Below are 27,488 nucleotides of genomic sequence, written 5' to 3'. Positions count from 1 at the left end.
TGACACGGCCCGGTAGGTTAACCTGGATTGGCCCATAAAGTGTGAGTTCAAACACCGGGAGTTAGCTTACCGTAAACCACTTAAGCGCCAAAGAGGCCCAAAAATACCCACGATACCGCATTCTCATCCTCAGCTCCGGTCACCGGATTCTACACGTCAAATGTGTCACCACCTGCCATTTCCCTCGACGCTCGCTGGCGAATTCGTGCCGCCACGGCCGTCGTTGCTGAATCCCGCCACCGCCGATATCCGCCGTCTCGTCTCCAACGAAGATTGGGAAGAACAGGAAGAAGTAGCGACAGGCTGATGCGGGGAAGAAGATCGAGCAGGAGAGGAGAAGTAAAGTAGGCGGAAGGGAAGAATGATGGCGAGTTAGAAGAATGCCAATGGGATATAGATGAATCTTGTTCCAAAATGTCGTGAAGTATCCCAATCGATCTCAACAGTATGTTTCATGAGCGGAAAGCAAGATCACAAGAAACTGTTGCAGTGAAGGAGCATGAGGCTTACTAAATCAAAGTGTTACTCCTTCAAAGCCAAATGGAAGAAAGGTATGACTTTCTATCGGTCCAAAATAATGAATCTTGTGGTTTCAGCTATGACTTTCTCCTAGCACTGACTGAGGTTGGACAGAGTTCTGAACTCACAATAAAATTTCGACTGCTCTCACCTTGATGAACATGAGGATCACAAAGTTGAAAACCAGAATCCCATAAGCCACATAGAATATGGAGGAATTCGTTACCATAGCATATGGGTTGCTTCGGTTCATGAGACAAAGTTCACATCCATGGCATGATGTTTGCTGTAGCTTCGTCATTAATCGTGCTGCTTTCACTTGTTTAATGGTAAGACCCTTGACATTAAATGCTGTGGTTTAATGACCCCCATTATTGCTTGGCCTCCATTACGTTGCACTCGTTCCCACAAGACTCGTCTCCAAGCCTCGAGATCCCACATGATCATGGAACTTATGTCATTGCATCGCTCACCTCAACAGCTGTGCCCACCCCTGCATTAAATGTTGCTCTGATGAGCCACTCATACTCGCGTATATATTCTATCGCTTCATTTGCTCACATGGCATCTCAAAGGACAGTGTACTCTTCTTCTCCATCTCTGGACTCGTGGGTTCATGGAACAACAGGCAGCCCAACTCATCGGTGATCATTCATTTGAGAAGTAATATAAGCCACCCAACAATTGATGCCTGCTATTGTTGACTCTGGCGGTTGTTGGTTAAACAAGTTTGAGGAGAAAGGATTTCAGCATATTTTTAACTCTTTAAAATTATGCAAACAGCAGGCAGTTTAAAGAGTGCTTGATCATAACCAAAACCACATCTGCTGCTGCAGAAGGTGTCCATTGGGTTCCGCAGCAGCAAGATTAAGTTTTGCTTAAGATCACTTTCCATAGTTAATCACAACTGTTGCACTCCTTAACACGAGGCTTAGGATACGAGATGATGAAACAAGAGGTAGCAGCGCTGAAGGAATCAGGACCACAGAGCAGCTCCAACAAATGAACCTGAGTCGGAGTTCATAGAACAGAGAGTAGGTGCGTCTCGAAGGAGTCTCCTCGAAGCGTGTATGCTCATCTCCTGGTTCGATATGGATGTCATAAACTAATAAAAGAGAAGGATCACAGCAATTAAAGCTCACAGTGTCATGTCTGGAATCAAACATGTCTTAAGATAAGGAGATGCCCACGAGATTTATAACCATGGCCCACGTGCTCTAGGGTTGTGGAAGTGAGGAGGAAGGAGCCACTCATATGGGAATCTTAGACGTGGGCGTGCGACACTTCCGGCGACCCTTTGGCTTCCTAGCTTTCTCTCTCTCCTCCTCTGTCACACACATCCATCCCCTATCTCTCCGTTCATGCCACCGAACTCCTCCTCCTCCTCACAGAAATGCATGCAAGCGCTTCTAAGTTATTATTATTATTATTCTTATGCACATTACTTTATAGGAAGGAGAAGCCATCTCCCCTTATATGAGGTGCAAGTTCGCAGCATGCATGTACAAGAACATACATGAACGGCAGCATCCCAAAGAGCAAGTCCCTCTTCCTCCCTCTGTCACCACTCAATACTGTGTGTGTCTCTCTCTCTCTCTCTCTCAGATACACTCCACTTCCTCCTCTTGTTTCTGCAACTCGGTACGATCCCACAACTCTTCCGCTATCTCTCTCTATGGCCCTCGCAAAAGATCGAACTCGACAAGGTCCACCAGCGTGTCCACTTGACGGAGGCGGGCCATCAATTCAAGAGCTTAGACTTCCTTCTTCGCTTGAGTTATTCGGCTATCTGGGGGACGGCAGCACGCTTCTCCGTGATGGAGAAAGAAGCTCTGATTCCCACGGGAGCTATTCGAGCAGCCTTCTTTCTTTCCACTCGGACCCTCGGAACTCGGATAGCTGCGCGTACAATATGCTCGGTGCGGTGATTTCTCCGCCACAAGAATCCCTCTCCGTCGTCGCATCCCAACAGTCCTGGGCCTGCTTCGACACTTCGGTGCTTAGTTTCGATGGTCACCTGAACCTTGATCACGAGGAGGAATGCGCCGCTTGGATTGATGCCATGGATCGAAGTTATCAGCCGAATCACCTGGATATCAAGCGTGGAACTGCTGATTCCAGGCTAATTCAGGAGAAAGACTGTTTCGAGGTAGGAAGCGGGAATAAGCGTCGAGGTCAAGATCGGTTTGGGTTTATATACTCCGGTGCCGCAGCTTTCGATGGCCTTCAAGAAAGCATCGGGCAAACAACGGTCCTCCAAAAACGCTCGAGCACGGTAATGTGTAGTGTTCGATATATCATCAAGATAACCTAAGAAATGAAGCATGGGTTTCTTAGAACTAAATTCTACGTAAGTCACGTCGTCGACTGCTTATGTTTCTGTTGCAGAATTCATGTGATGTGCAAAGTCCCAAGAAGCAGTGCGGTACTCCCAGGAGGACCAAAGACAAGTCTACTAGTCCATCCAAGGATCCACAACAGAGTATCGCAGCAAAGGTGTTTTCATCTACCACTACTAATACATTAATTTGGACCTTTTGTTTTCTGTTATTATACGCTGTGAACAATTTGGCAATGGAACACAAACATGAATCATCTCAAGGTAGTTTGTCGTTGCAGAACCGGAGGGAACGGATCAGTGAGCGGCTCAAAATTCTTCAAGATCTCGTTCCCAATGGCACAAAGGTTTGCCTCGCTTCGGATGTATTGTTTTTCCCAGTTATTTTTCCTGCGCCATTGTCTTGGCGATTGTAATTAACTGTGTTCTCCATACAAAAAAAAAAAAAAATTCACGTAGGTTGATTTGGTAACCATGCTGGAGAAGGCGATTAGCTACGTGAAGTTCCTGCAGTTGCAAGTGAAGGTCTTGCGATCGGATATATTAATAATCCTTCTTCTTACTAAATCAGATGGCTAAATCGAGAGCTTTTCATCTTGATGTCTGAGATTTGGCCTCTTGTGTTCCTATGCAGGTGTTGGCGACCGATGAGTTATGGCCGGGACAAGGCGGAAAACCACCAGATGTTGGGCAAGTAAAGGAAGCCATCGATGCCATCTTATCCTCTCATGGAGATAGGAACTCTCAACTCCGGCTCTAACCAACCAGTGAACTCTAAATTAGGAGCAAAACAGCCAACCAATTATTCTGACTTCCCCTTTTTGATCTCCTTTTCTAATTCATACCACCGTCTGTCTGTCGACACACATCATTCGGAAATAATGTCAACCGAACCAAACTGCAAGAATTTGAGTTCCGAACTTGTCACAAGTATAATAATAAGAAATCTTGTCTTTTGTTTGTAGAAAACACACAACTTCCTCCTACATATGATGAAGTCACTCAGGATATTGATCTACCTAATTATAATAATATAGGTAAGCTTCAAGATCACATATACGACGACTGACAAGGGCTAAATGTCAACTTGAAAACAAATCACCCGAGCAGAAAAATATATCTTCTATCTTTTGACCTTTTATCGATTTAGGATAAGAATATGCATGGGAGGCGTACCAGTAGTAATAGGCCATGAGAGGAGGTGGAATAACTCACAGAGCAGTGCGTGGTCGATGTAGGTTTGCCAAATAATTTTGTTTAATCATCTCAAAGATCAAGAGAAGTAATACTATAAGATTGACCCACATGTTCACATCCACCATCTGCTATTAAATCTAATCCGATCAAGTCATTTCGACAACAAATATCATACAAGCATAAAGTTTGCAATCCTCCTAGTGGTGAGATCTACGTAAAAGTCAGTATGTAGCTCTCCCACACGCGCACACCCTTTAATTATTTGTAGTATTGAGCGGATTATGGGCATTTGCCAAGGCCTTCTTCATTTTGTCTTCTTAGCATTTACTCTTACGACTAGTGAAACTTGTTGTTAGATTTAACAGTAATCAGTGAGATTATCATGACAACAAGGATAGAAGTAATATTGGACACGCTACTGATTGTAAAGGATCGTACATGCCCCAGTATTTCTATACTTATGAAAGTGAAACATTTTCAATATACCGATCCCTACATTTTCAAATGTTATATTGAGATTCCTATATTTATGAAAGTGAAACATTAAGATATCAATAAAAGTTAAAATGATAATTTTATAGAATTCAAAACGAAAAATTTTGTTAGAACAATGAGATTAAATGTTTCACTTTAATAAGTATAATGATCTCAATGTAACTTTAAAAAATATAAAGATCTAGATGCTAAAGGTGACTGTTATCCTACTAAACACATTTGTGCTACACTATCACCTACCATGCACAAAATTCAAACTTTGCTATGTGATTAACAGATCGAGCCTTCATGTTTCAAGAGAACCTACTCGGAGATCAGCTCCAACCTCATAGGATTTTTCAGACCCCTTCATCACAAACCTATGCCATTGTAAATTTTTCGGATCAATCCAATGCAAATGATTGTAATTTTTTTGATTATCCTATCAGAGATGGTTTGAAGGTACAGAAAAAAAAAACAGAGTTATGATGACAACAAATAAAAATAAAAGAAAAAAGACAACGATCGGAAAAACCCAAAATAAATGACTTCTCTTGGAAATTTTCCACTATGTCTTATTGTTCTAATTAGTTCTTTTATTCCAGAAATTATACTCGATCTAATTTAGTCACGAGATGAGCGGTGCAACTCAGTCGCAGCGCCGCGTCAGGCCTCGGAACCCTAAAACCACACCCTTTTGGTCCGTTGCCCCCTTTCGTTTCTCCCGGCTCCTCTCGTATGGATAGATTCATTTGATTGCTCGCTCCCCCGGCGATTGGACCTCCCGGGTTGGAATCAGTAAGTGGCCGTTGGTTACCCTTGCATCCACCTCCTAATATTGTGTGCGTTACGAATCCATCGAGCAGCGCTACCGTTGGTGACCAAATCTCCTCGCTGCTCATATTCTCTATTACGCTCTCTCCATCTTCCCTCGTCTTTGATCTTGCTCTGAGCTGCTTCCTTTCCGAATCTCTCCCGGGATTCCAAATCGTAAAGGAAGCACCTTTTGGAGTTTCTAATGCCATTTCTAGGCTCTGTTCTTGTTTTCTTTTCGTTTCTCGTGATCTTTTTGGTTGAAAACTAAAATAAGAAAGACCATGTGTCTGCTAACACTTTTAGTCTGTAGCATGGCGAACAGGCGAAGTAACCCTCCTCTGCTTCTCTGGATCTTGCAGAAAAGGGAGCAGACTTATTATGTTTTATATTCGATTGTAAATGTTGAAACTTGTGATGGTGATGGGGAAGTAAGTCGTATTTGAGCTCAAAAGAAATATATATTTGAGAACATATTCGTGTGGGATCGTAAATTTGTATATCGAGCAAGATTTCTTTTTTAAGGCTCGGAATGGTATATATGCTAGTAATTGGTCTTGTACTAAATGTTTACATTTTCAGTATTTGGTCATGAGGTTCAACCAGTGTTTGTAAGTTACTTGTTATGACGTTACAGATATGTGTAGCTTTAATAACCAAAACATAATCATAACATTCTTGTCTACAAAAGGCTTTTTCTTTTTGTGTTGTGCCGAAAGGTTCACGGAAGTCTAACAAAACAAGTATGCATTACTTAATGTATAAAGTAGTTAGTGAGTCCTGTTGCTTTGTGGTATCCCCATTTTTTATTCCATTATACATGACCTAACAGAAAAGAGCATAGCAGAAAACATTAGATAACACATACTTTTAATTTGTTCATTTTAATCCCTGATTACATGAGGCAGTAATCTTGGTGTATTTTATTGCATGTCCAACTAAATGAGGCAAAAATTTATAAGTCCATTGTTCCTTTTTTGAGGTACTAATCTTAGCGTATTCTGTTATATGTCCATTGTTTCTTTTTCCCCTTGATGGAACTGTTCTTTGTCATAAATAATCAAAGATAAGAAGTTACAAGACTTACCTAGGATTAAATTACTTATCGGCACATTTGAAATGATCCTGTTGATGGTGCTTGAAGCTAATGGATCAGAAGATCTATATGCACGTTACGATTGGATTTTTAAAATTTTTTTGTGTGATGTCATGGGAGGCAATTTATTATTTTATCTTACTATTATTTTGATTTTTTATTTCTTATTTGCTTTCTCTTTATGCACACATGATTGAGATGTATGTCGTTACTAGTATGCTGAAGTTATGAATCACTGACTTTTGGGACATAGATTATCATGAGCTTCTTCTATCTCTGTTCTTCCCCTCAACACTTGCTCTTTTTTGTAAATTCCCTGGTATCACACCCTTGCATGTTGTGTTTATTAATATTTATGTTCAAATAATAGTATTTCCTCAAGTTTGCTCGATAAGTGAATTTTTGGTTATAGGTATGGCAGAAGAGTTCATGCATAAGAATAGGTTGCAAGAATATACACAAAGATCTTCTATCACCTTGCCACTATATCAGACTATAAATGAGGGAACACCGCATGCGCCAGAGTTCAGGTCTACTGTAATCGTGGATGGGAAAAATTTCACTTCCCCTTGCACATTTCCGACCAAAAAGGCAGCCGAACAATGTGCAGCAAAATTTGCCCTTGAGGGCATCCGTATCATCAACAAGAACAAGGGCTTGTCTCTCATCCATAATGTATGTTTCTTTGTCTACTTTCTGTGAGTTTATTAACACTCAAAATTTTAGTTTCTGATGAATTTTTTTTTTACTTTTCACTTGCAGGATACCATTCTCTGTAAACTTATCCTGCATGAATATTCTGTGAAGATGAACATGAACCTGCCAACATATGAGACTTCTCACAAGCCAGGGCTGATTCCAGCCTTCGTCTCTTCTGTTTTGTTTGATAACAAGACATTTAAAGGTGAAACTGCAATGAGCAAAAAAGAGGCAGAACGGGTTGCTGCTTGCACTGTTATTAAATATATTCTAGGTTTGCTCAAACTTTTTTTAATTGATTAAGCTTAGTTCTGTGCCAGTAGAATCATATTAAATATGAGCAAGAACTTGATTTGGTGCTTCGAACGTCTTTTTTAGATTCATTGTTTATTTCTGAGAGATAAATCAAGGTTAGCTTCAACGTTTCTAGTTGATTTATGGCCATTCCCAAGTGCATAACTTGGTAGGACATGTTTGTTACAAGAAAAGGGCTTATTCCCCCCCTTTTTTTTCAGGAAACTGTGATACAGGAGATATTATGAGACAAATCATAGAATCAAAGAATAAACATTATGCTGTGGTGCATAGAGGGAAAGGATCATGCTCATCCCTGGATAGAAATGCAGAGACAAGTGGTCCCAGTAGTAGTATCCAAGAAAATAAAATGTTGACTCCCTTGTTTTATGACATTCCACATGCTGTTGCATATTCTGAGGCATTTGCTTCAGTACCTGCTAACACTGCAGCAGCAGATTCTATTTGTTCAGCCAAGGAGGAATATGCAGGTAAACAATGTTCTACCTTGATTGAGAGTTGGAACTCTTTGTCAACTCCAACCGTAACAGTTATAGCAGGTGGATCAACAAATGGTGCTTCCGGAACTGACTTTGTTGTGTCTCACATGCTGCTTCCTATTCAAGGGAAAGCTGAAGTACCATCTGATGACCCAACTAGCCACGCCCGAGATGTGGTTCCTATTTCAAGTAAAGGGCGTTCCAGGGAAAAGAATGAAGAACAGTGCCAGTTAAAGAAAGCTCGAGTAGATGGACAGTATGTTACCTGTTCTCGTTGCAAGTCTGTATCGCGTGCAAAGTTGCTACTTTACTTGGTTACGGATGTGCTGATACGCTTAAGTGCACACCTCCATGGTGTACTAACCTTTCTTTTCGTAGAATTGTCTTGATTGCCTATTTTTTGCTCCTCTTTCATGAGTTTATGCGACAACCGTATGATTGTATTGGGGGCTGGAAGTGCTAAAAGAGAGGAAGTGCAAAAAGGAAATAGAAGAAAAACGAGGAGGGCTAAGATACTTTTTTTTTTGTGCACTATTCATTCGTTTATTTGTCAGCCTTTCTTTGTGTATTTATCTAAGGTCCTTCAGCTTTACCCCTCGTTTCATTTCATGGCGTAGTTCCTTTGGACTGAGAATTTCGTCTATTAATCGTTACATTTTTTTTGTATCAGGTCACAGTTTGAACCATGTGCTCAACATTCAGGGAATTTAGTCATCATCGATATCTGAAGAGACTTGGTCATTTCTGGCTGAGAAAGAAAGACGATGCAGCTGTTTCAAGGCTTTGGATCTGCTCTACGAGGATGTGTGCCTTCTTTCTTGTGTACATATGAAGGAACAACCAAATCTTGTTGTGTTATTAATAGAACTGGCATTGAATACTGTCTAATATTGGGCTTGTGCTGTTGGTGTGATTGTTTTATGAATTCTACACGCTTGCAGTCAAGGATGAATGAACATAAGCGGGCACTCCATGGCAATGCTCGTGTTGTGTTTCTGTCAACGTAATTTCACCACTGAACAAGAAATCGAGATATTAGGGTTCATACCATATAAATGAGATTGATCCTGTCCTTGGGATTGGGGTTGGTAGTTAAATCTATGTTTCTTCATGTGGGTAAACGAATCTTTAGATTTGATTCTTGAGCCCTAGAATAATCGTCGTTATAAGTTGAACGCATGCTTGCATCGTGGAAAGAACACCACCACACTCCTGGAGAACGCATAAGCCCCTCTGCTTTGTTGCCTGTGCGAGCAGCCAAAGAGCCACCAAAACAGAGGCCAGTAATTGGATTCGATTACAAAGGAACAAAAATATAAGAACAAGGTGGGCGACACATTAATCCTACAAGTTAGCGTCACATGCACGGGAGCAGAACGCCATTTGGTACTTCATGGAATATTTAGTGGACCACGATGGACTCCGAGGCGGCACTGCCATGAAACAGAGTCACTCCTCTGTGTGTGCATTCTCTGCATTTGACAGATAGATTGAGCAGGTAGCATTCCTTCCGCAACCATTCCACTCCACGCAATGGTACATACAAATAGCCCCCACTCCCGATACCAGATGTCTGACACCGTTCCGTGGTCGATACTCCTCGGTTCGGATCACAGCAACAGGGCTCACATCCTTCCTTAAAGATTCTCGAACATATACATGCAGCTAATGCTGCTGATCTCATTGGTTCCAATGATTGAGCCTTTAGTGTCATGTCTTTTCCGTGTTGATGTACGGTACTCTGTTTCCTGGTGTTGATGTCTCCTGCAAAATTGGCGACAAGCATCCAGAAGCGAAGTTTGACTTTGCGTGTGATCTTGGTCACTGCAATTATTTTGTCCCAGACACAACCTGCTCCACCAGATTATGGAAGAATTGCTGATGTATGAACAAGTTCCTCGGGAGCTTTATCTTGGTTTACTGGGATAATTTCTACATGCTTTACGGACCATTTAATCACTGGGAAACTTGGGGTAGACTGTGTCTCGGACCATCCTATCCCATCTACTGCAGACGAATCATTTGCGTGTCCGTAACACTCGACTCCGCGGATAATGCCATGCCATAACGTAACCTCATCATTTTCTAGTGTTGTTTTCCTGGAATCCTATGCATAAAAAGGCTGAGCTTGTGAGCGCATCAGCTCGCAGACAAGGGCAGTCGCAGAGACATGGGGTCCAAAGCACAGCGCCGTGCTGCTTTCTTTCCAGTCTCTTCACGCGCTCAGCCAGCCTCGCTGATACCCGGACAGCCATGGCAACGAAAGCTCCACTCGTGTACCACTTGCTCAACCCAAGCAGAGTCTGTGAAAAGAGGCCTTTAACTGATGCTCTTTCGTCGTCTATGTTGCAATATGGGTAGTATATTAATGATGTTACTGTTAAGGAGTGTTCATGCATTAAGATTGATCAATAATCGTCTACGCATCACTACATATTTATCCAATACATCCAAAATTTTCGTTGACGTGGGCAAAAAGACCGATGGAACATCGCAATATCCACACTTACCTCCCAAGTTACAAGTGACATCCATCTTGTCCAATCATATATACATCAACGACAGCCCAATATCTTCTCCAAGCAAACCATAGCCACAACCTCCATCCTCGCTATATGTTTGAGCGCTTCTCCCTTGCTCCCTCTCTAACGTCCTCTCAGAACGCAGCGATCAAACATCACCAGGAAGGGAAAGACATACCCAAAAAGCAAAATGCAATAGGATTGCGCTGTCCGCGCGCAGAGAGAGAGAGAGAGAGAGAGAGCGAGAGAAAGAGAGAAGAGCGCAATGCCTAATCTCCTACCGCTGCTAGTGCTGGTCCAGGTCTCTTTCCTGGTGGCGGTGCCCGACCCTGACACCGCTTCCATTCAGCTCATCGCTGCCACCGCCACTGCCGCCTCCACTCCAGTCACCATCCCAGCCTCCCCCGAGCAGTCCGGCGTCTCCTTCGCCGCCTGCCCTCTCGACCCGCCGTCCGACCTTCTACCATCAATCTCCGCCGCCTGCACTGCCTCCGACGGCGGTCCTCCCTCCCGCTATAGCTGCTGTCCCGCCCTCAAGGCATGGCTGCTCACCGCCTACTCCGCCACTGCTCTCGCAGCCCAACCCGTACCATCCACCGGCTTCGACCTGCCGGCCCTCCCCGACGACTCGGAGACGTGCATCGGCGGCGTGGAGCGCGCGCTCCGCCACCGCGGGGTGGAGCTCCCGCGCGTGAATGCCACGTGCGACGCTGCGTATTGCTACTGCGGCGTCCGCCTCCGGCGTCTCGCCTGCGCTGGGGCGTTCGTTGCGGACGTCAAGTTGGGGCGGTGGGTGCCGGCAGGGGACGCCGGACGGCGGCTGAAGAAGGACTGCTCTCGTCCCGGGTTCGCCGGGTGCACTCGGTGCCTTCGGACCCTAAACCAGGTGAGTCGCTTCCCAACCAGCCGACTCGTCCAGCAAGAAAATTCCACGAACACATATATTACGAGAATGAAATTAAGGTGATGCGATGTGATCGAACATTATAAATTTCGGGTCTTAACAAGCTGCCATTGCTCCCTTCAATTCAACCTTCTCCATTTATGAGTCTACGCCGGTGTCAACTACCATTATAACAATGAATCTTGAAGTTTCTATTAATTAAAAGTTCTCTATTAATTTTTCTTGACCAAATGGTTCTTGAATTAGTTAGCTACATAATGAACCTGACATCCTTTTAGAACATTATCATCATCTCCGCTCGAACCTACACATCTCGACAATTTTTAGCTTCCCGAGGAACAACGACGTTGACTGCAATTTCCGCGCCTCGTCCCACTCCCAAAGTCACTGCTCATAAAACTCGCCGCTAAATTTTGTCTGGATCCGAGGAAACCGTAGTAGATTTCAATTGAACAGTTGCAAATGAAGCGACTTGGTCAGAATCGAGGCAACAAAATTCCTACTGTCAACTGTTAACTGTGCCTGCATGTGTTGGCAGCTGAAGGCCAAAGAGAAGCAGGGTGGCAGCAGCAACCTGAGCATACCAGGCAAGGCGGCGGCCGCAGCGCATGAGAGGGAATGCCAGCTGATGGGACTGACATGGCTCCTCTCCAAGAACCGGACACTCTTCCTGCCCACCGCCACCTCCGTCCTCGAGGCGCTCATGGCGGCCGAGGATGCCGGCGGCTCCCACCCGGCTTCCTGCTCCCTCTCCCTCGACGAAGTGCCGCTCGCCGTCAGATCTCACCAGATCCATGGCCACGGCGGATCCTTCGCGGTCCCACCCTCGTCCCTCTTCTACCTGCTTCTGTTGCTAACCTTGCACCCAATCTTCCATGTCTAGTTTCATTGCTATTGCAGATTCATGTACTTCCAAATTCCCAAGCTGTAATGGTGGTCTCCCCCAACATGAATGTTGCTAATATGATCATGATCGACATCGGATTAAGTTTGCGCGTCCATATAGGTGTGGTTCATGCATGGTCTTTGTCCTATATATATATATATATATATATATAGGATTAACATATTCCGATAAATGATTACAAAAAAAGTTTTTCTAGGTGCTGTTTGTTTAATCTAAGATGATCAAGCTTGTTCGATTACTTAACATTAATCCCTAGGTGCACTTAGAGACTATAATCTATAAGCAAACACAGAGCTATATATAAACCACATCTCAAGGTGTTCCTCGAGCATTACCCAGTGGCCAATCGCCCAAAGATAAACCATAAATAATAATGTATCATACACGTAACTCATCACAAGCATCAGGTTAACCCTTATGCATTTCGCGGATACTCGCCTCAACGTCCTAAAGATTGTTGATGGAGTGGAGTTATCATCCGGCCACAATATGATCAATGCCAAGAACCATGTCATTAGAATATTAGCACTGTGTACGTCAATCCTTATGTATGTTATATATATGGGCGAAGACTAAACCGGTCTTCATCAACAGAAACATGGAGATTAGTCGCAGGTTTCACCAACACATGTTTCCATTTGATAGATAGATGACTTCAAGTGCCCACCAAATCGAGTTCTAGAATTAGCCTCCATCATGGCAGCAAGAGGTCACATCCGCTTGTATAGGCATGTTAACATTAATTATTGGATGGGAAATAGACTTCAGCGTTGCTAAAACTCAAGTCAATCGAACTTATCTTCTACTTCCAATATTCTTCACGGTTGCAAATATGATGAGCGTCACATACTCAAGAAGGAAAACAACTTCTTAAGACGGCATCTTCTCCTGTATGTATAAGATGCTTAATTATTCTGAATTTGGGACACCTCTGATTAGTTCTCGTAATTTCACAGCAATTAATCATCGACATATATATTTATATATATATATATATATATTTATCACAAAAGAAACCTATTAATACATATATTATTGTTTAATATCTTATTATGTCTCCATGTACGTGTTAATAGTTCATCTGGTCCAAAACAATCATGCTTTAATAAGGTCAACTAAGCATGCCATCCATTATAAACCGAACACTCTATGCATATTATATATTCGACAAGCATTGCGTGCACGAAATATACATTGCCACGCCATCTGGTTACGTTGACAATATCAGCTACGACCAAGCAATAGGTTTGATCCTCTCTCTCTCTCGTCGGTCGATCGATGCATGAACACGAATCGTAGGATCTTGCTGGACGTTCTCCACGGTAGCAACAATAGAAGGGATCACCAAGATCAAGACAGATAAGCTGATCTCTCTGTCGGAGCAAACACTCGTTGACTGCGACTTCTCCAATGGTGCGTGCGATGGGGGTTGGCAGGACAAAGCATTCGCCTTCGTCACCTCAAACGGCGGCATCACCACCGAGGCCAAACTATCCATACCTAGGATATCAAGGTATCTGCAACATCACGATGCTTTCAGACCACGCAGCTTCCATCGCCGGCTTCGAGTACGTACCGGTGAACGACGAGAAGGCGCTGATGGCGGCGGTGGCCAACTAACCTGTGTCGGTGAGCATCGAAGCCAAAGGGACCGACTTCCAGTTATACACAGGAGGGATCTTCTCCGGGCCGTGCGGGACTGACCTTGATCACGCCGTCACTGCAGTTGGCTACGGGACGTGGCAGGGAACTAATTACTGGATAGTGAAGAACTCATGGGGCAGACTGTGGGGTGAGAAGGGGTACGTACTGATGCGGAAGGACGATGCAGCAAAAGAGGGACTTTGCGGCATCGCCATGGCCGCTTACTTTCCAACCGCGTGATGAAGGCTTGGTGGTGAATAGCGTTCACGAACGCGTTCTGCTTGTTTTCCGCTTAAATTAATTTTGTTGTTTGAAAAATAAATTATTTTATTTATAGCCTTTCAAAGAGTAATGTGTTGGATGAAAAGGAATAATACAAGTTAAAATGATTTAGGCACAAGGATCCAAAGTTCATATTTGCAATCACAAAAGAAACTACATGGCGTTTGGTTCGAATTTGAAATCAAAAATCAAAATTGTTTCCTGAAAAGAAATCATAAAATTTACTTCACTTAATGAGTTCTATTATATTAAATATTTGTTAGATATACTTATAATAACTATCATAATAATACCATTGTTTGAGTGTAGTGATTACATTCGTGATAAAACATAATAACGTTAACTAAGTGTAAAAAATGTTACGCGATATCATTCACTACATTCAATATTTGACACCGATCCATGATCGCATCACCTATCCACCTTGCCCGCGACGTCAGAGGTGTTTGAATTGGGACACGAAACGGCAATCACCATGTGCGTATGTTCAGCTGATGTCGGGTGAGAATAAGCTCCCGAGACGAGTAGGATTTCGCTCCGGAGAATAAAACGCTTTGTCGTCCTGATGGCACGCGGTAAACGCACCGATCCGTGTATGTACAAACCGTACCTTTTTGTTTTCTTTTACCAGAACGGCGACGACGAATGGTATGAAACCTCCTCGTCTACGGCGAAAATTGGAGAGACCGACAAGGCGAAGCTTCTCTTCCGAGATCGGAGAACGCAGAGAGAAGCGAGTTTTGGTGAGTATCGTTCCTCTTCGATTTTAACTCTCAATCTTCCTTTTCGTACTCTCATCCGTCGTTTGATTTGGTTTTCATTACTGGGAGCTTCTCTCCTCGTCTTCTTTTCGTGGTTGTATTAGCATGTGAGAGTGAAATATGTTCTTCTTGTATGATCTGGTTCGTAATCTTGAAAACGATCGTTTTCTCTGAGGGTGAAACCCTTTGATTCGTTTCTACATCGCTGTAACTTGTGGTCTTATTAGGGTGAATCCTATTCGATTTGTGTGAAGAAAATTGGAGAAATCAAGCTACTTGGTTTCAAGATTGAAGATTCTGTTCTACGTACGTGTTGATTTACATTTGGATTTACGTGATGTACTTGCGATCTTGGCTACTACTTTTGATCCGTCGATGGGATCTCAGAGGAATAGTGGGGTTCCTCTTGTTACATTGGTAGGATATAATTATATTCAAATATGAATACACTAATGTGATTATTAAACTATTGGTACGCTTGACGATGACTCAGTTGACAGCAAGCACCGTGACAAGTTTTATGGAAAGACGTTGTAGTTGGTGGTAGCTAAAAGACTCGCTCCACACACTGCTTGCAGAGCACTTGTGGCTGCAAAAAGACAGCTAAAGCCATGCCGATTGTATGAAATTTTATAATAGGGTTACCCCAACTATCAGTGGCACCAAGGAGATTAGTCCTGACCACGGTTCCGGAATTGTCGGTTGTAGTTCCGATTCCATTAAATTTAAAAACAAAATTGGACCGGTTTCAAATTTGGAACTGTCTGTTCTAATTTCAGTTCCGGTTCAAACCATCCATTCTGATCAACAAAAACGGAAAAAAAAATTAAATTACTCTACCAAGTGTTTAGACTTTTAATTTAAAGTGCTAATCACTGCACCATGAAACCTGTTTGTGTTCTAATTTTTTTTTTCTTTTTAGCTAGTTTGGAACCAAACCGAAACTATCGGTTACAATCCCAATTTCCAAGAATCAAAACCAAACCATATGGCCCTATTTTCGGTTCGATTCAGAACTGCCAAACCGTTGACCCAGTTTGATTTTGGTTCAATTCCGATTTGAACCTATTGGGGTCAAGGCTACAAGGAGGAAGTAAGAATTGTCCTAGTAGTAATACATGGTTGGCATAAAAGTTGTAACAAAAGATTGCAACTCTGATTCCCATTGAAAGAATGTGATCCCTCTCTCTTGGCTGGTGAGATATCCTAATGGTTAGTACATATATAGATGTTTCCTCTTCATCTAATTTAGAAGAAAAATATAGCAGAGTAGAGCTGGTGTAATATCGAAGTACCTGAAGGAGTCAATATGCCTTATGGTTTGATTTCGAACATCCAATATATAAAGAACATAGCATAAGACTCTGTATGAGATTTAAGTTGGCTAAATTAAAGAGATGTCTGCAAAAAGGGATAAGGCTTCGAGTTTTCTCCGACTCCCACATAGAAGGATGGTAAAGTTTTTTAATTCTTTCCTTGTTGGACTGGGATTGACCATCTATTTTTATCAAATAGGCCCCATTTGATAGCAATATAGATCACAAAACACTTTTGCATAGTTGATGGATCTCAGGTACAAGCATCTTGTACATTGTTTAATGTAATGAAAATTTCTTCCTAGTTAAAAAAAAAAGAATATGATTGTTCCATTTAATTTGCAATTAGGAGGACAAAGTATCCAAAGAATAAGAGTGAATGAGAGGGTGTAACTACTAATACCACTAAATCAATTGTATAAAAGGTATGATAAGTCAAAAAACATGATTTAAGGGCTTATCTTCCTACTGAGAGGCCTTGTGGGAGATTGTTTTCTTTTTCTTTTGTAATTATCATCCTAAAATATTATCAAAACAAACCTATAGAATTTTTCCAAATGTGAGTCCTATTAGTTAGATAATTGCTTAGCTTGTCCTAGAACTATATTAGGACGACTATACATAAAATTGATCAAACCTGACCACTAGAGGCTCTTGAAATATAAACTAAAAACAAAGAACAATAGAATTAGGACTTAGTGAAATAGGCTAATTAGTCAGCTTTTTAACTCGTCCTGGTATAGGGTGTGAAGGCTCCAATCATTCCCTAGCATTCCACTTTAAATAATATGGAGTCCTTGTGACATCTTAATTTTTGATCATTTTGTTTATGGCCTTTAATTGATATCTATATTGCTGAGATCATGAGCAACATTAGGTTTCATGACCAACTACGAAAACAACACCAATGGTTAGATTTGTCAACTTGTGGATTCAAGTTGTGTTACTTTTTGTGGAATTACTGATTATCCCTATTGCTGTGGTATGTGCTCCACCATATAATCCATAGTCAATTCAACTTGTACTTACCGATATCAGGATCAATAATTTTTATGCATCAGTTTGTACCACAAGGGATTTGTCTCTAATGTTTGCTGCACCACCTAAAGTGGAGGTCAGAATCCATGTATTTGTTTTTCTTGATATTAATGTTTGTCTTAACCATTTAATAAGTTTTAATGCCCCGGCTGGGCAAAAACTAGATTTTACATTTCTTGCTGTGATGATTCTCTCCGCTTTGCAAATCTATAATACATTCAGCATCTCTTAATGTCATTGAAAATTAGGGTATCTTCTATAACTTAAAGACTGACGCAAGTTTGCTTGGCTGGCCATTATCCTCCTCTAAAATCAAATCGAGAATTACCTCTTAAGTAAACATTATTTGAATGGATCAAGTTGTTGATTATAATATCTTCAAGTTTCATCATAGAGCTTCTTGGAAGCAAAAATAATTAACAAGTAGCTCCACTAGATGCTTGACTGTTGCACCAAGGAAAGTGGCTTCAGGTTCTGCCATGAAGCATACTATACTGCTTTTTTCCCCCTCATGGTTACACTTTCATCATCTTTCTCGGTAGTTCCCAATCTTTGGAAGTATTTTATTAGATTGTTCCACAAACCTACTGATGCCCTTCAGACTTTTGCTGCTATGAAATTTAGTATGAGTTAGTGCTTAGTGCTACCTCATTATTACTATCGGTAGTTATCTCATCATTGTTTATGACGTTGATAGAACTGTAGCTTTTTGTTGATAAACTGAACTTTGCTGTTTGTGTTCTTTTGTTGGGACGTTTATGTGAAAGGGACTTGATCCTGATCGTCTTCAGCACAAACATCTCATGAACCTAGAAAAATCCCAAAACCTCTGATATATCAAGAAAAAAGCATGGCACTGCACTGCACTTGATAGAAATGGAAACTTCCGTCTAGCTCCTCATACTTGAGAACGGTACCCAGAAATCACTAGCCTTAATGGTCACATTTAGCGCCAAAGAGGTTAGGGAGAGCAGTTAATGATAAACCAGCTTATGAATTTTTCACAGATTTAGTGTTCACTATAAATGATTCGAACACACAGACACGATCTGCTCTGATATTATTTTAAATAGTGGACAATTGCCGGTTCCTGAAAAACTCACGCCTATCAATAAGAGATCGACATTTTAATTATTTATATTCTTAACATTCAAGTTTCGATTTATTTATTTATTTATTTTTAATTTTTCTCATGTTTTGATTTGGAATAAATTGATCGAATATCAAGTGATAGCCGTCTCAGAATCAGAGCATCTTTTGTCATGGTTCGCAGTGTGTGTGCATTTCGATTTTATGCCTCCGAGGATGTTCAAGCCAGCACGTCTCCTTTTCGTGTTGGGTCTGCAACCTTCAATTTTATGTCTTTGCCGACCGTAGTTGTTCCAGTTTGTTCATGCTTCGTTGGAAGGATTCTTTGTTTGCTCGAGCGTTCCCATCTCTCTCCATCGCATTAGCTTTCCACTAAATGTTGATGGTGGGTCTCCTAATTTTTCCCTTGAAACAGCAGCTAACAAGAGAGCAAGAATCGGAGTGACATCTCCATGAATCACGTCACTCGCTGCTCCTAAATAGTGGCATGGTCAGTACTTGGCCATCTTCTCCAGCAGCCAGAATCTAAGATGGAGGCCAACAATTGCGATGAAGAGTGAGGAAAAAGGTCAGTACTTGGAAAAAAATTTCCTACTTTCGAGGCAAAATCATGCCTAACATTATTGGAACATGTTCTTCGAAACCTTGGAGGTGGACGGCCTACCAGGACAAATACCTCACCCCCCACTTGATGCCAATCAATAGCTAGTGGCAGCTGTATGTCATAGGTCTCGTGGGCCAGCAGCAGAAGAAGTTGATAGCCATGAGAGCTTGTGGCAAATTCTCGGAGGACCACAGGTTCCCATCTCATCATACAACTTGGACAATGAACCAGTAGCGCCGAGATGACCTCTCTGGTTGTCCCTATTAGCATGGTTAACTCCGGAGTAAGATAACTAGGTAAGCACAAAATGCATCATGGCCTTGATGCGAGCATGTGCAAATGAAATCATTTAGGCAGGCTCACATCGAGGTCATTCGTTCCAAGCCGTGGGTGGCCACATGGTCAAGAAGAGGAATCGATGACTCGATGTTTCCTACCGACATCGTAAAAGAATAAAAGTATTCCTGTAGGGAGAGAAAAGTGCATGCATGCATGCATGCATGAAAAAAAATGATGAAAGTATTCCTGTAGAGAGAGAAAACTGCATGCATGAAAAAAAATGATGGGGTTCTTATATACACAAAAGAATAATAATAATATAAAAAAGGACTCGTATAGGCTGGAGACAGCAAAGAAACAGGTGTTCATCAAAATGCTTGGTGATACGAGCTATAATCAAGGACAAAAGATTCATACCCTCATGTGGCTCAACCTTGCATCATGCAGTCCCCGTGCTAGACATGCCCTGCTTAGAAGATGCCAAACTTTTACTCTTAACTTTTAACCATTAGAATAAGTCCACTAAATCATTGCCTCAATATGATTTTGATAGGGTGCGTGATTAACATTAGTTTCCCTGTTGACCTTTCTCTTGTTATCCTAAAAATTTATCAGAATGTCACAAGCTTTTTCTAATGATGTTTTCTTTGGAGGTTAAGGGAAAACATAAATTTCAATTATTGTTCTTACTGTTTGTTGTTAATCTTAAATTTTGTGTGATGGTTCATGGATCTTTATAGTGTGTCATTGTGAGAAATATTTTCAAAGTCAACATCACTTGAGAAATGGGAGGACACAAATCACCATCCATCTTGGTAAATTACAGGATGTAAATTAGATATAAATATGTCCAAGTCTACTAGGGTGATAAATAAATGTGAGACAACTGCACACATCTCTGTTGGGTCTGTTGTTGTTTTTTTTAACACAAGGGTTGTTAAGAGAGAATATGGATTAAATAAGTGGTTGGTGGTGGCTTGCATTTAGTCAAACCATCCAGGGAAACAAATTAGTCCCTAAGAGAATCGGAGCTTTGATAGTATTATAATTCAAAAGAGGAGTTCTGCAAAGAACAGGGAGGGCGGAAGGAGAAGGAAGAGAGGGTGGAAGAAGGATGAAGTCCCACAGGACTCCTCCCAGGTTTGAGTCTAGGAGGACAGGCAACGCTTTCATCGTCGCTACCATGCTTCTTTCCCTCTGCATCCTCTCTCTCATCAAGGCTCGCTATTGCTCTGTTCCCAATGGTGTGTGTGTGTGTGTGTGTGTTTCTCTCTCTTTCTCTCTCTCTCTCTTGTTCTTGTCTGATCTTATATTTTGTTTATTGATTATGAATCTTGTATTCTCAAGAAAATACTACTGTTGTTCTTGCAGCAAAGTCACAGGCATTAGCAGAATTAGAACCCATGGAGGTTTCAGGCATGGTAACACTGAAGGGAGGCGAAGCTGCTCTACCAGGTACTTTCGGTAGCACATTTTAGCAGAAAATTCGTAATTTTGGCTAGATTCTTGACTAAGGTTGAGAAAGTTCATTGAAAAATAGAAAATTGTAGAAGAAGTGGATGACAGAAAAGAAAACTCAATCTTCATCGAGTGAAAACAAAAACAAAAAACCAGTAAGCTGAATCTAGTCGTCTTCTTCTTTCCCCCTCCCCCCTCCCCGCCCCCCCCCCCCCCCCCCCCCCCCCCCCCGGTTCCCCTCCTTGGAGAAGTACACCAGAGGCAAATAGGCGTCTGGTCTACAAAATCTTCATGTAAAATTTGCAAGAATAAACTCTTAAGCAGTCGAATGAATTATGCGCATATTTTGCAGAACATCTGTCCGTTTATATGGTCCCTACTTGTTCATCCTTAATGTTTACTTTTTCTTCTCAAAAGAAGATATTGACAGTGAGGAAATTTGTCAATTTTGACAGCTTTTGCTAATTCAGATGATTATTGATCAAATGCTCTGTTTTTTTTTTTTTTTGCAGAGGACGAAGAAGATGAAGGGGATACAATAACTTCCCAAAAGATTGTTGCAGAAAAGGCTGCAATCGACTTGAGCAAGCCAATTTGCTCCGAAACAAGCAAGAGATCAAACGTATGTGAAGCGGACGGTGACATAAGATTGCAAGGAAGCTCCCACACCATACTCCTACACCCTTCTTCGACAGATCGAGAATGGAAGACCAAACCTTATTGCAGAAAGCATGACCCCCCAGCCATGAAGAATATTAAGGAATGGACAATAAAGCCTTACCCCATCAGTGAGCCACCCCCTCAGTGCACCGTGAACTACACGGTCCCAGCGCTGGTCTTCTCCATCGGAGGATTCACCGGCAACCTCTTCCATGACTTCACCGACGTCATTGTCCCTCTCTTCATATCCTCCTACCAATTCCGTGGCGAAGTCCAGTTTGTGGTAGCCGACATAAAGCCATGGTGGGTGAGCAAATTCATCTTAATTCTCAAACAGCTCTCCAACTACGACATCATCGACGCGAACAACGACGACCAGGAGGCGGTGCGCTGCTTCCCTCGCGTGATCGTGGGGCTGAGCTTCCACAAAGAGCTCGGCGTCGACCCGTCAAAGACTCCGACTGGTTACTCCATCGTGGACTTCAAGGCGATGCTGAGGAAGGCGTACGGGTTGGAGAGGCCGACAGCAGCGCCGTCGGGGGACCCGTGGGACATAAGGAGGAAGCCCAGGATGCTGATCATATCACGCAAGAAGACCAGGGCGTTCCTGAACGAGAGGGGGATGACGGACATGGCCATGAGCTTGGGGTTCGACGTGCGGGTGGCTGAACCCGACATAACCACGGACCTCGCCAAGTTTGCTAGATTGGTGAATTCCGCCGACGTGATGATCGGGGTGCACGGCGCAGGGCTGACCAACATGGTGTTCCTCCCGGAGGGGGCGGTGCTCATCCAGGTGGTGCCCATGGGCGGCCTGGATTGGCTTGCAAGGGACACCTTCGGGCAGCCGTCGCCGGACATGCAGATTAAGTACATGGATTACCGCATCCAGGCAGATGAGAGCACACTGAGTGATCAGTACCCAGCGGATCACCCTGTGCTGAAGGATCCCTATTCCATCCACAAGCAAGGCTGGAATGCACTCAGCAAGACGTACTTGGACAACCAGAATGTGAGGCCTCACCTGGGTAGACTGAGGAACACTCTGATGGACGCCCTCAAACACCTGCCTCACGGCCGCAAAGAGGCTTGAGCAGTGGTTTGTAGTTGCAGGAGCTTTTCCTTCTTTCTTCTTCTTCATCTTCTTTCATTTTTGTTACATTCATTTTTTTTCTTCTTTTGCTTTTGTTGTATGAAAAGTTCACATAAGTGTGTCTCTGGGTTGGGACGGTGGTGGTATATGAAATCCACACAATGTAATTACTCATATTGGGAAATATAGGATCAAACAATCTCGGAGAATAAGAATTTGCAGTTTGCAACATGACTTTGCCTCTCATCCTAGTTTTATTCTGAGATTAATACTACAGTTACTCAGCCGAAAGTTTTCATAATAGGAACCTTCCCTTGGAAATGTCGGAGAATCGTACGTGCGTTTTCCCGTTGGAGAGCAGAGTTGATTCGTAAATGGTGTTCACTGTAACTCTCGACGTTCATCATTTCCGTTCCCCTCAGATTACAAACTGCGGCTTTCAATCTTTCCTGGAGAAACCAAGGCTGGAGCTTCTCCATCCGCATTCCAAAACTGTCATCGATCTAAACAACTTGGTTCCTTCCTTGTGCAACGCAACGCAACGCAACGCATTCATTTCAGAGAACCTTCTAAGAAGAGTGCAAGGGAGATAACATGGGGGGGGAATGAAGGCTTCCTGAAATGTTCTGGAGGAAAGAGTTCACATAACATCACATTTGACTGTTTCAATGTAAAACTTCCTGACCGGATCAAAGGGTCTAAGTCTCTCGGTAGAGGTTGCAGCAGATACGGGTTGCTGTCAAGGGCCATTCATATAATTTGCTCTCTGACACGGAAGGTTCTCGCTTTCGTCCGAGACAAACGCAAGTTGCTGCTTTCTCAATCTGGTATCGAGTGATGAAGGGACCGAACTCGTATGTCATGCGTGAACATACCAAGTCTTATTGATTTGGTGCCGGGGAGCTATCCAGGAAGACTAAACGCGTACAGCCCCACCTAATTAAGAAAGTCCAACCTCATTACATCCTACATATTTATACTTGTAGTAGAAGAAATGGCAGTGCCAACCATCATCGCATGGACACATGCATCGTGCAAAGAAGTAGTATTTTAATGTTATGTTGTTTCAATCGAGACCAGGGAGAGCAAAGCAAAGTACATACCGATGTTACCATGTCGTGGTTCTTGGAACTACAGGCTACTTGCCCACATGATACAGCCAGCTATTCTATGTTTGGTCAGAGCAGATATCACATGCTGCAGAATATGTAAATTGATCTATCATGTTAAACCACCTTGTGCAATAATTATTTCCCAAACTTTGAGAGCAGCTAGTCCTCGTCGCATACATCAGTATAGCACGGAGCATATAAAATAATGCTGATGGTACATCGACAGCTGTTCTTCCTCGTTCGATGCTATCATCCCCTTGTCCTCGTCTCTGTTCGATTGCGGTACGAATGATATAGTCGAATATGAACATGTACTCGAGGAGTTGAAGTTGACAGACCAAGAGCTCCAAGAAAAATCACAAATCCAGAAGCTAACACGATAGTATCTGACAAGAGGTTAGTTAAATCTTCTCTTCCCAACCATCAGCCACATTAATGAAGAAACACTATGCTGCAGCAGCTGGCTTTTTCTTTTGGGAAGGACAGTGTGTTGTCTTTTGCTCCTCGGGACTTTCTTGTTACCTTCTACCCTTCTCCTTCTCCTTCTTTTCTTGTTTCTTTACCCTGGTTTACCTTTGGCATCTGGTAAAGAGAGGCAGACAGATTGGACATATTCCACCTCATCTTTCATAAAGAACGGTTCCTAAACCGACGACTGTGTTACGCTTGGTTTTCTGTAGAAATTAGCTTTCGTAAGGCCAACAATGGGTGGCTGCTTTGAGAGCCGTCTTTGTGGTGTGCCACTTCTGTGGCCCCGTGGTCATGTGCCATGGAGTACTACGAGTTGAAGCCTTATTCTTTTTTGGGTCATAATGGAGGCCGAGTTGAAGTCCACCTACCCCGTCAATCATTCTTCATTTATGGTACAAGAGGCGGATGATAGTCCTCGGTCACACAAATGAAACCAACCAACCTTCTATCTACATGCCATTCTTACAGCGGAGTAACTCAAACTTTAATTGCAGAGGCTACAGAGGAGCAGTCTGAACCATAGACATCAATCACCATACCTTCTGGTACATCGAACTCATACACCTCCCATCTTGCTTTGTTGCCCCTTCTTCATCATGACGAGGGAAATAATTGGTGACACAAAGAATCGGTTTTATTTTCTGCTACTGTATGATGTGCTCCAGTGCTTTCCACAGCACGCTCTTGAACTTGTTGATGTCGAGCTTCACATTCTGGTTAGCCATGAAGGTTGACCTGAGAACATCGAATCCTTGCTTGTGGAAGGAGAAAGGATCCTTGAACACAGGGTGATCCCTCGGGTACTGCTCTGTCAGACTGCTCTCCTCTATGTCGATGCTGTACTGCACGTAGTTCAGCTTCATGTCCTTGGCCGGATCTCCAAAATCCAGCATGGATAGCCACTCCAGCCCTCCCCATGGCACCACCTGTATCACGGTGGCGTTGGGCGGCAGGAACACCAGATTGGTGAGCCCGGCGCCGTGCACCCCCACCATCACGTCCACCGAGTTCACCAGCTTCGCGAATTGCGCCACGTCGGATCCCACTTCTGCCTCGTTCACCTCCACTTCGAAGCCCAGCTGCTCCGCCAACTGAGCGATCTCGAACAGATTCACGAACATCCGCGATCGCTTCCTTGCTATGATCAGTATTCTCGGCCTCCTACCCGCGAGATCCTCGATGTTGGACATTGACTCTCTCTCCAGCGACAATGCGCTTCTCATAAATTTACCGAAGTCGACCATGGAGTAGCCATTGGGAGCCCTGGCGGGATCGATGCTGAGCTCCTTGTTAGCTCGAAGACCCACGACGACCTTGGTGAAGCAGTGCACGCCCTTGTCCTTGTCGAAGTCGATCGGTGGGTACTTGGAGAGCTTCTGGAACAGGAGGCGGTACTTGTAGACCCACCACGGATTCATGTCGCTCACCACGAACTGGACCTCGCCGTCGTACTGGCGGGCGGTCAGGAAGAGCGGGATGAGGACGTCGGTGAAGTCATGGAAGAGGTTGCCGGTGTATCCGCCGGTGGAGAAGACGACGGCGGGGACGTTGTGGCTGACGGTGCATTGAGGTGCGGCGGTGCTGGACTTCACCGTCAACTCTCTGACTCGGCCGAACGCAGTTTGGTCTCCCTTGCGGGCGTAGGGGCGGAATCGGAACGCCTGGTCCCTCTGCGGAGATTCCACAAAGATGACGTCCGATGAATTCCCAGGAATTCTGACGTCGCCGGACATCTCGCAGATATCTACTCGAGGGTCTGAAAAATCGCATGACAGCATCTTCTCCACGGCCTTAACTTCCCGAGCTGCAGACATATTGGGAAGAACACGGCGTGTGCATCAAACATAGTATTCCAATGCCCAACGAAGCTTCTCTATGTTGTACTTAAATCTGATGTCCATGACATACCAGGTTGCTCGGGAGTGGTCTTTTTATCCACCTGAACGGTATCATCGATGGTGTAATTGGAAACCGTCGGCAGCGTCATTCGATTGTGGTCTTCATCTCGATCGGTGCGTTCCTCCTCTGCCTCGACTGTGATTTCTGTAAATGAACGAGGCAAAAGTAAGGGCTTAATTAGCTCATAATTCCATCGACCCCTCTCGCCGCTCTCTGTGGCGGTGGACATACCCATTACTTCATCAATGCCCGTCTTGTCGTCCTCGATCGGATCAACGATGGTTTGATTCTTTTTCCCCTGGAAATTCTCCTCTTTCTTCTTTTCTGCAACACAAAGCAGATTCAAATCAAAACTACATGTTATCCTAGCAAATAGAGAAATCCTTCTTTGCTAGGCATTAATTAAAGAAGCATGTTTATCAATTGTATGCTTCCTTTTTCTTCCATTGGTTCTTTCTCACTTGCGGCGTTAGATCAGCGAATCTATGCAAGCTTGACGTTGACCAAACTGAAACAGCATGCAGGTGCTCACCTGTAGAGGGAGCCGAATAAGATGAAGTGTCTGCTGCTTTCTCTCGCTCCGCATCTGCACCGAAAATATATCAAGCAAAAGATTATGCATCCTAATAATTCACATCAAACGCCAAAACATCCATGAATCAGAGAATCCAGCCAGGAAGCTTACCTGATTTTTGAGGACGCAGCCTTGAGCTGACTGCAAAACATGTGAACGCGAGTTAGAATCTCGAGCACAAGGCTTTCAACATCAGAGCTTGTAACGAAAGAAAGTAAGACGGATGGCGGTCTATTGAAATCGGCAGATGCCGAAAGCCCAACCAAGAACGCAAACAACTTACGACTGGGGAAAGTGAGTGGTCTAGACACCACTATGAAGGTCATGGAGACCAGAAAGCATCCTATGACGAGCACCACGAATCTGAATCTTTGCGACTGGCCGGCGTTCCGGAACAGCTTCATCTGGTTCACCATCTCCGCAGCCGGTGCAGGCCTCGATCTTCTCCTCTTTCACAAGAAAGAAAGAAAGAAAGAAAGCAGAGATTTCTTATGCACACCAGCGAATACCCGTCGACTTACATGGAGCTCCAAAGCTGCTCCTTGACAGCCTCATGGCGTCACTAAACTATGGACCATCGGAATATATTTTACAGGAGTTGTTTGTAGGTGGGTAGGTATACGTGAGACTCGGTCAGGGAGACGAGGAGAGCAGGTTTTTTCTCCGAGCAACACAAGACGAAGCACACGGTTGACCAAGCGAACGTCTTCACCTGCTTGCCTTGTTCCTTCCACCTCTTGATTTGTCCAAGGCACGGAGTTGGTTCGGAGCTCCCCTACTGCAGCAGCCAATTCAATTTGGCAGAGGAATCCATAAAAATGGGGACATGCTAGTGGGAAGAAGGAAACCCACCGTTTACTTCGACTTGGTCTGTCGACCCATGAAATGCATCCTGCTTAATATATATATATATATATATTTATTCTAGGCCAAAACTTGGTCGAG

The 27,488-nt window shown here is 43.3% G+C and overlaps 5 protein-coding genes across 12 annotated transcripts; 4 read left to right on the top strand and 1 right to left on the bottom strand.

The window, feature by feature from the left end:
• The first annotated feature begins 2,053 nt into the window (after positions 1–2,053).
• Positions 2,054–3,777, top strand: LOC103976809 (transcription factor RHD6-like). Its single transcript, XM_009392135.3, has 5 exons — positions 2,054–2,794; positions 2,908–3,015; positions 3,139–3,204; positions 3,317–3,382; positions 3,492–3,777. The coding sequence occupies exons 1-5, from the start codon at positions 2,195–2,197 to the stop codon at positions 3,615–3,617; spliced, it is 966 nt and encodes a 321-aa protein (XP_009390410.2). The 5' UTR covers positions 2,054–2,194; the 3' UTR covers positions 3,618–3,777.
• A 1,373-nt stretch (positions 3,778–5,150) lies between these two features.
• On the top strand, positions 5,151–8,818 carry LOC103976647 (double-stranded RNA-binding protein 2). 5 transcript variants are annotated; one of them, XM_065137843.1, is made up of 6 exons: positions 5,151–5,326; positions 6,850–7,112; positions 7,200–7,410; positions 7,652–7,921; positions 8,057–8,284; positions 8,601–8,818. In XM_065137843.1, exons 2-6 carry the CDS (start codon positions 6,852–6,854, stop codon positions 8,639–8,641), a joined length of 1,011 nt encoding a protein of 336 aa, XP_064993915.1. In that variant the 5' UTR covers positions 5,151–5,326; positions 6,850–6,851; the 3' UTR covers positions 8,642–8,818. The 5 variants fall into 5 exon arrangements, with proteins under 5 accessions (XP_064993915.1, XP_064993914.1, XP_009390206.2 ...); XM_065137842.1 differs by having other exon boundaries at positions 7,991–8,284; XM_009391931.3 differs by having other exon boundaries at positions 7,652–8,186.
• A 1,711-nt stretch (positions 8,819–10,529) lies between these two features.
• On the top strand, positions 10,530–12,357 carry LOC135632077 (uncharacterized GPI-anchored protein At4g28100-like). The gene is made up of 2 exons (XM_065140443.1): positions 10,530–11,338; positions 11,895–12,357. The coding sequence occupies exons 1-2, from the start codon at positions 10,718–10,720 to the stop codon at positions 12,237–12,239; spliced, it is 966 nt and encodes a 321-aa protein (XP_064996515.1). The 5' UTR covers positions 10,530–10,717; the 3' UTR covers positions 12,240–12,357.
• A 2,432-nt stretch (positions 12,358–14,789) lies between these two features.
• LOC103976650 (alpha-1,3-arabinosyltransferase XAT3) lies at positions 14,790–22,718 on the top strand. Of its 3 annotated transcripts, none has more exons than XM_065140424.1 (4): positions 14,790–14,932; positions 18,809–18,961; positions 20,648–20,731; positions 21,247–22,718. In XM_065140424.1, the coding sequence occupies exons 2-4, from the start codon at positions 18,943–18,945 to the stop codon at positions 22,485–22,487; spliced, it is 1,344 nt and encodes a 447-aa protein (XP_064996496.1). In that variant the 5' UTR covers positions 14,790–14,932; positions 18,809–18,942; the 3' UTR covers positions 22,488–22,718. The 3 variants fall into 3 exon arrangements, with proteins under 3 accessions (XP_064996496.1, XP_018677939.2, XP_009390210.2); XM_018822394.2 differs by having other exon boundaries at positions 14,806–14,932; positions 18,812–18,961; XM_009391935.3 differs by lacking the exons at positions 14,790–14,932; positions 18,809–18,961 and adding an exon at positions 20,263–20,520.
• A 1,705-nt stretch (positions 22,719–24,423) lies between these two features.
• On the bottom strand, positions 24,424–27,488 carry LOC103976651 (alpha-1,3-arabinosyltransferase XAT2). 2 transcript variants are annotated; one of them, XM_018822393.2, is made up of 7 exons: positions 27,396–27,488; positions 26,827–27,321; positions 26,655–26,684; positions 26,502–26,555; positions 26,201–26,293; positions 25,979–26,113; positions 24,424–25,874 (listed from the first exon to the last, which is right to left on the bottom strand). In XM_018822393.2, the coding sequence occupies exons 2-7, from the start codon at positions 26,957–26,959 to the stop codon at positions 24,715–24,717; spliced, it is 1,605 nt and encodes a 534-aa protein (XP_018677938.2). In that variant the 5' UTR covers positions 26,960–27,321; positions 27,396–27,488; the 3' UTR covers positions 24,424–24,714. The 2 variants fall into 2 exon arrangements, with proteins under 2 accessions (XP_018677938.2, XP_009390212.2); XM_009391937.3 differs by having other exon boundaries at positions 26,827–27,427.

The sequence above is a fragment of the Musa acuminata genome, chromosome BXJ3-2 (assembly GCF_036884655.1).
Source record: "Musa acuminata AAA Group cultivar baxijiao chromosome BXJ3-2, Cavendish_Baxijiao_AAA, whole genome shotgun sequence".
Taxonomy (NCBI): Eukaryota; Viridiplantae; Streptophyta; class Magnoliopsida; order Zingiberales; family Musaceae; genus Musa; species Musa acuminata.
The sequence above is the reverse complement of the archived record's forward strand: the minus strand, read 5'-3'. Positions and strand labels throughout refer to the sequence as shown.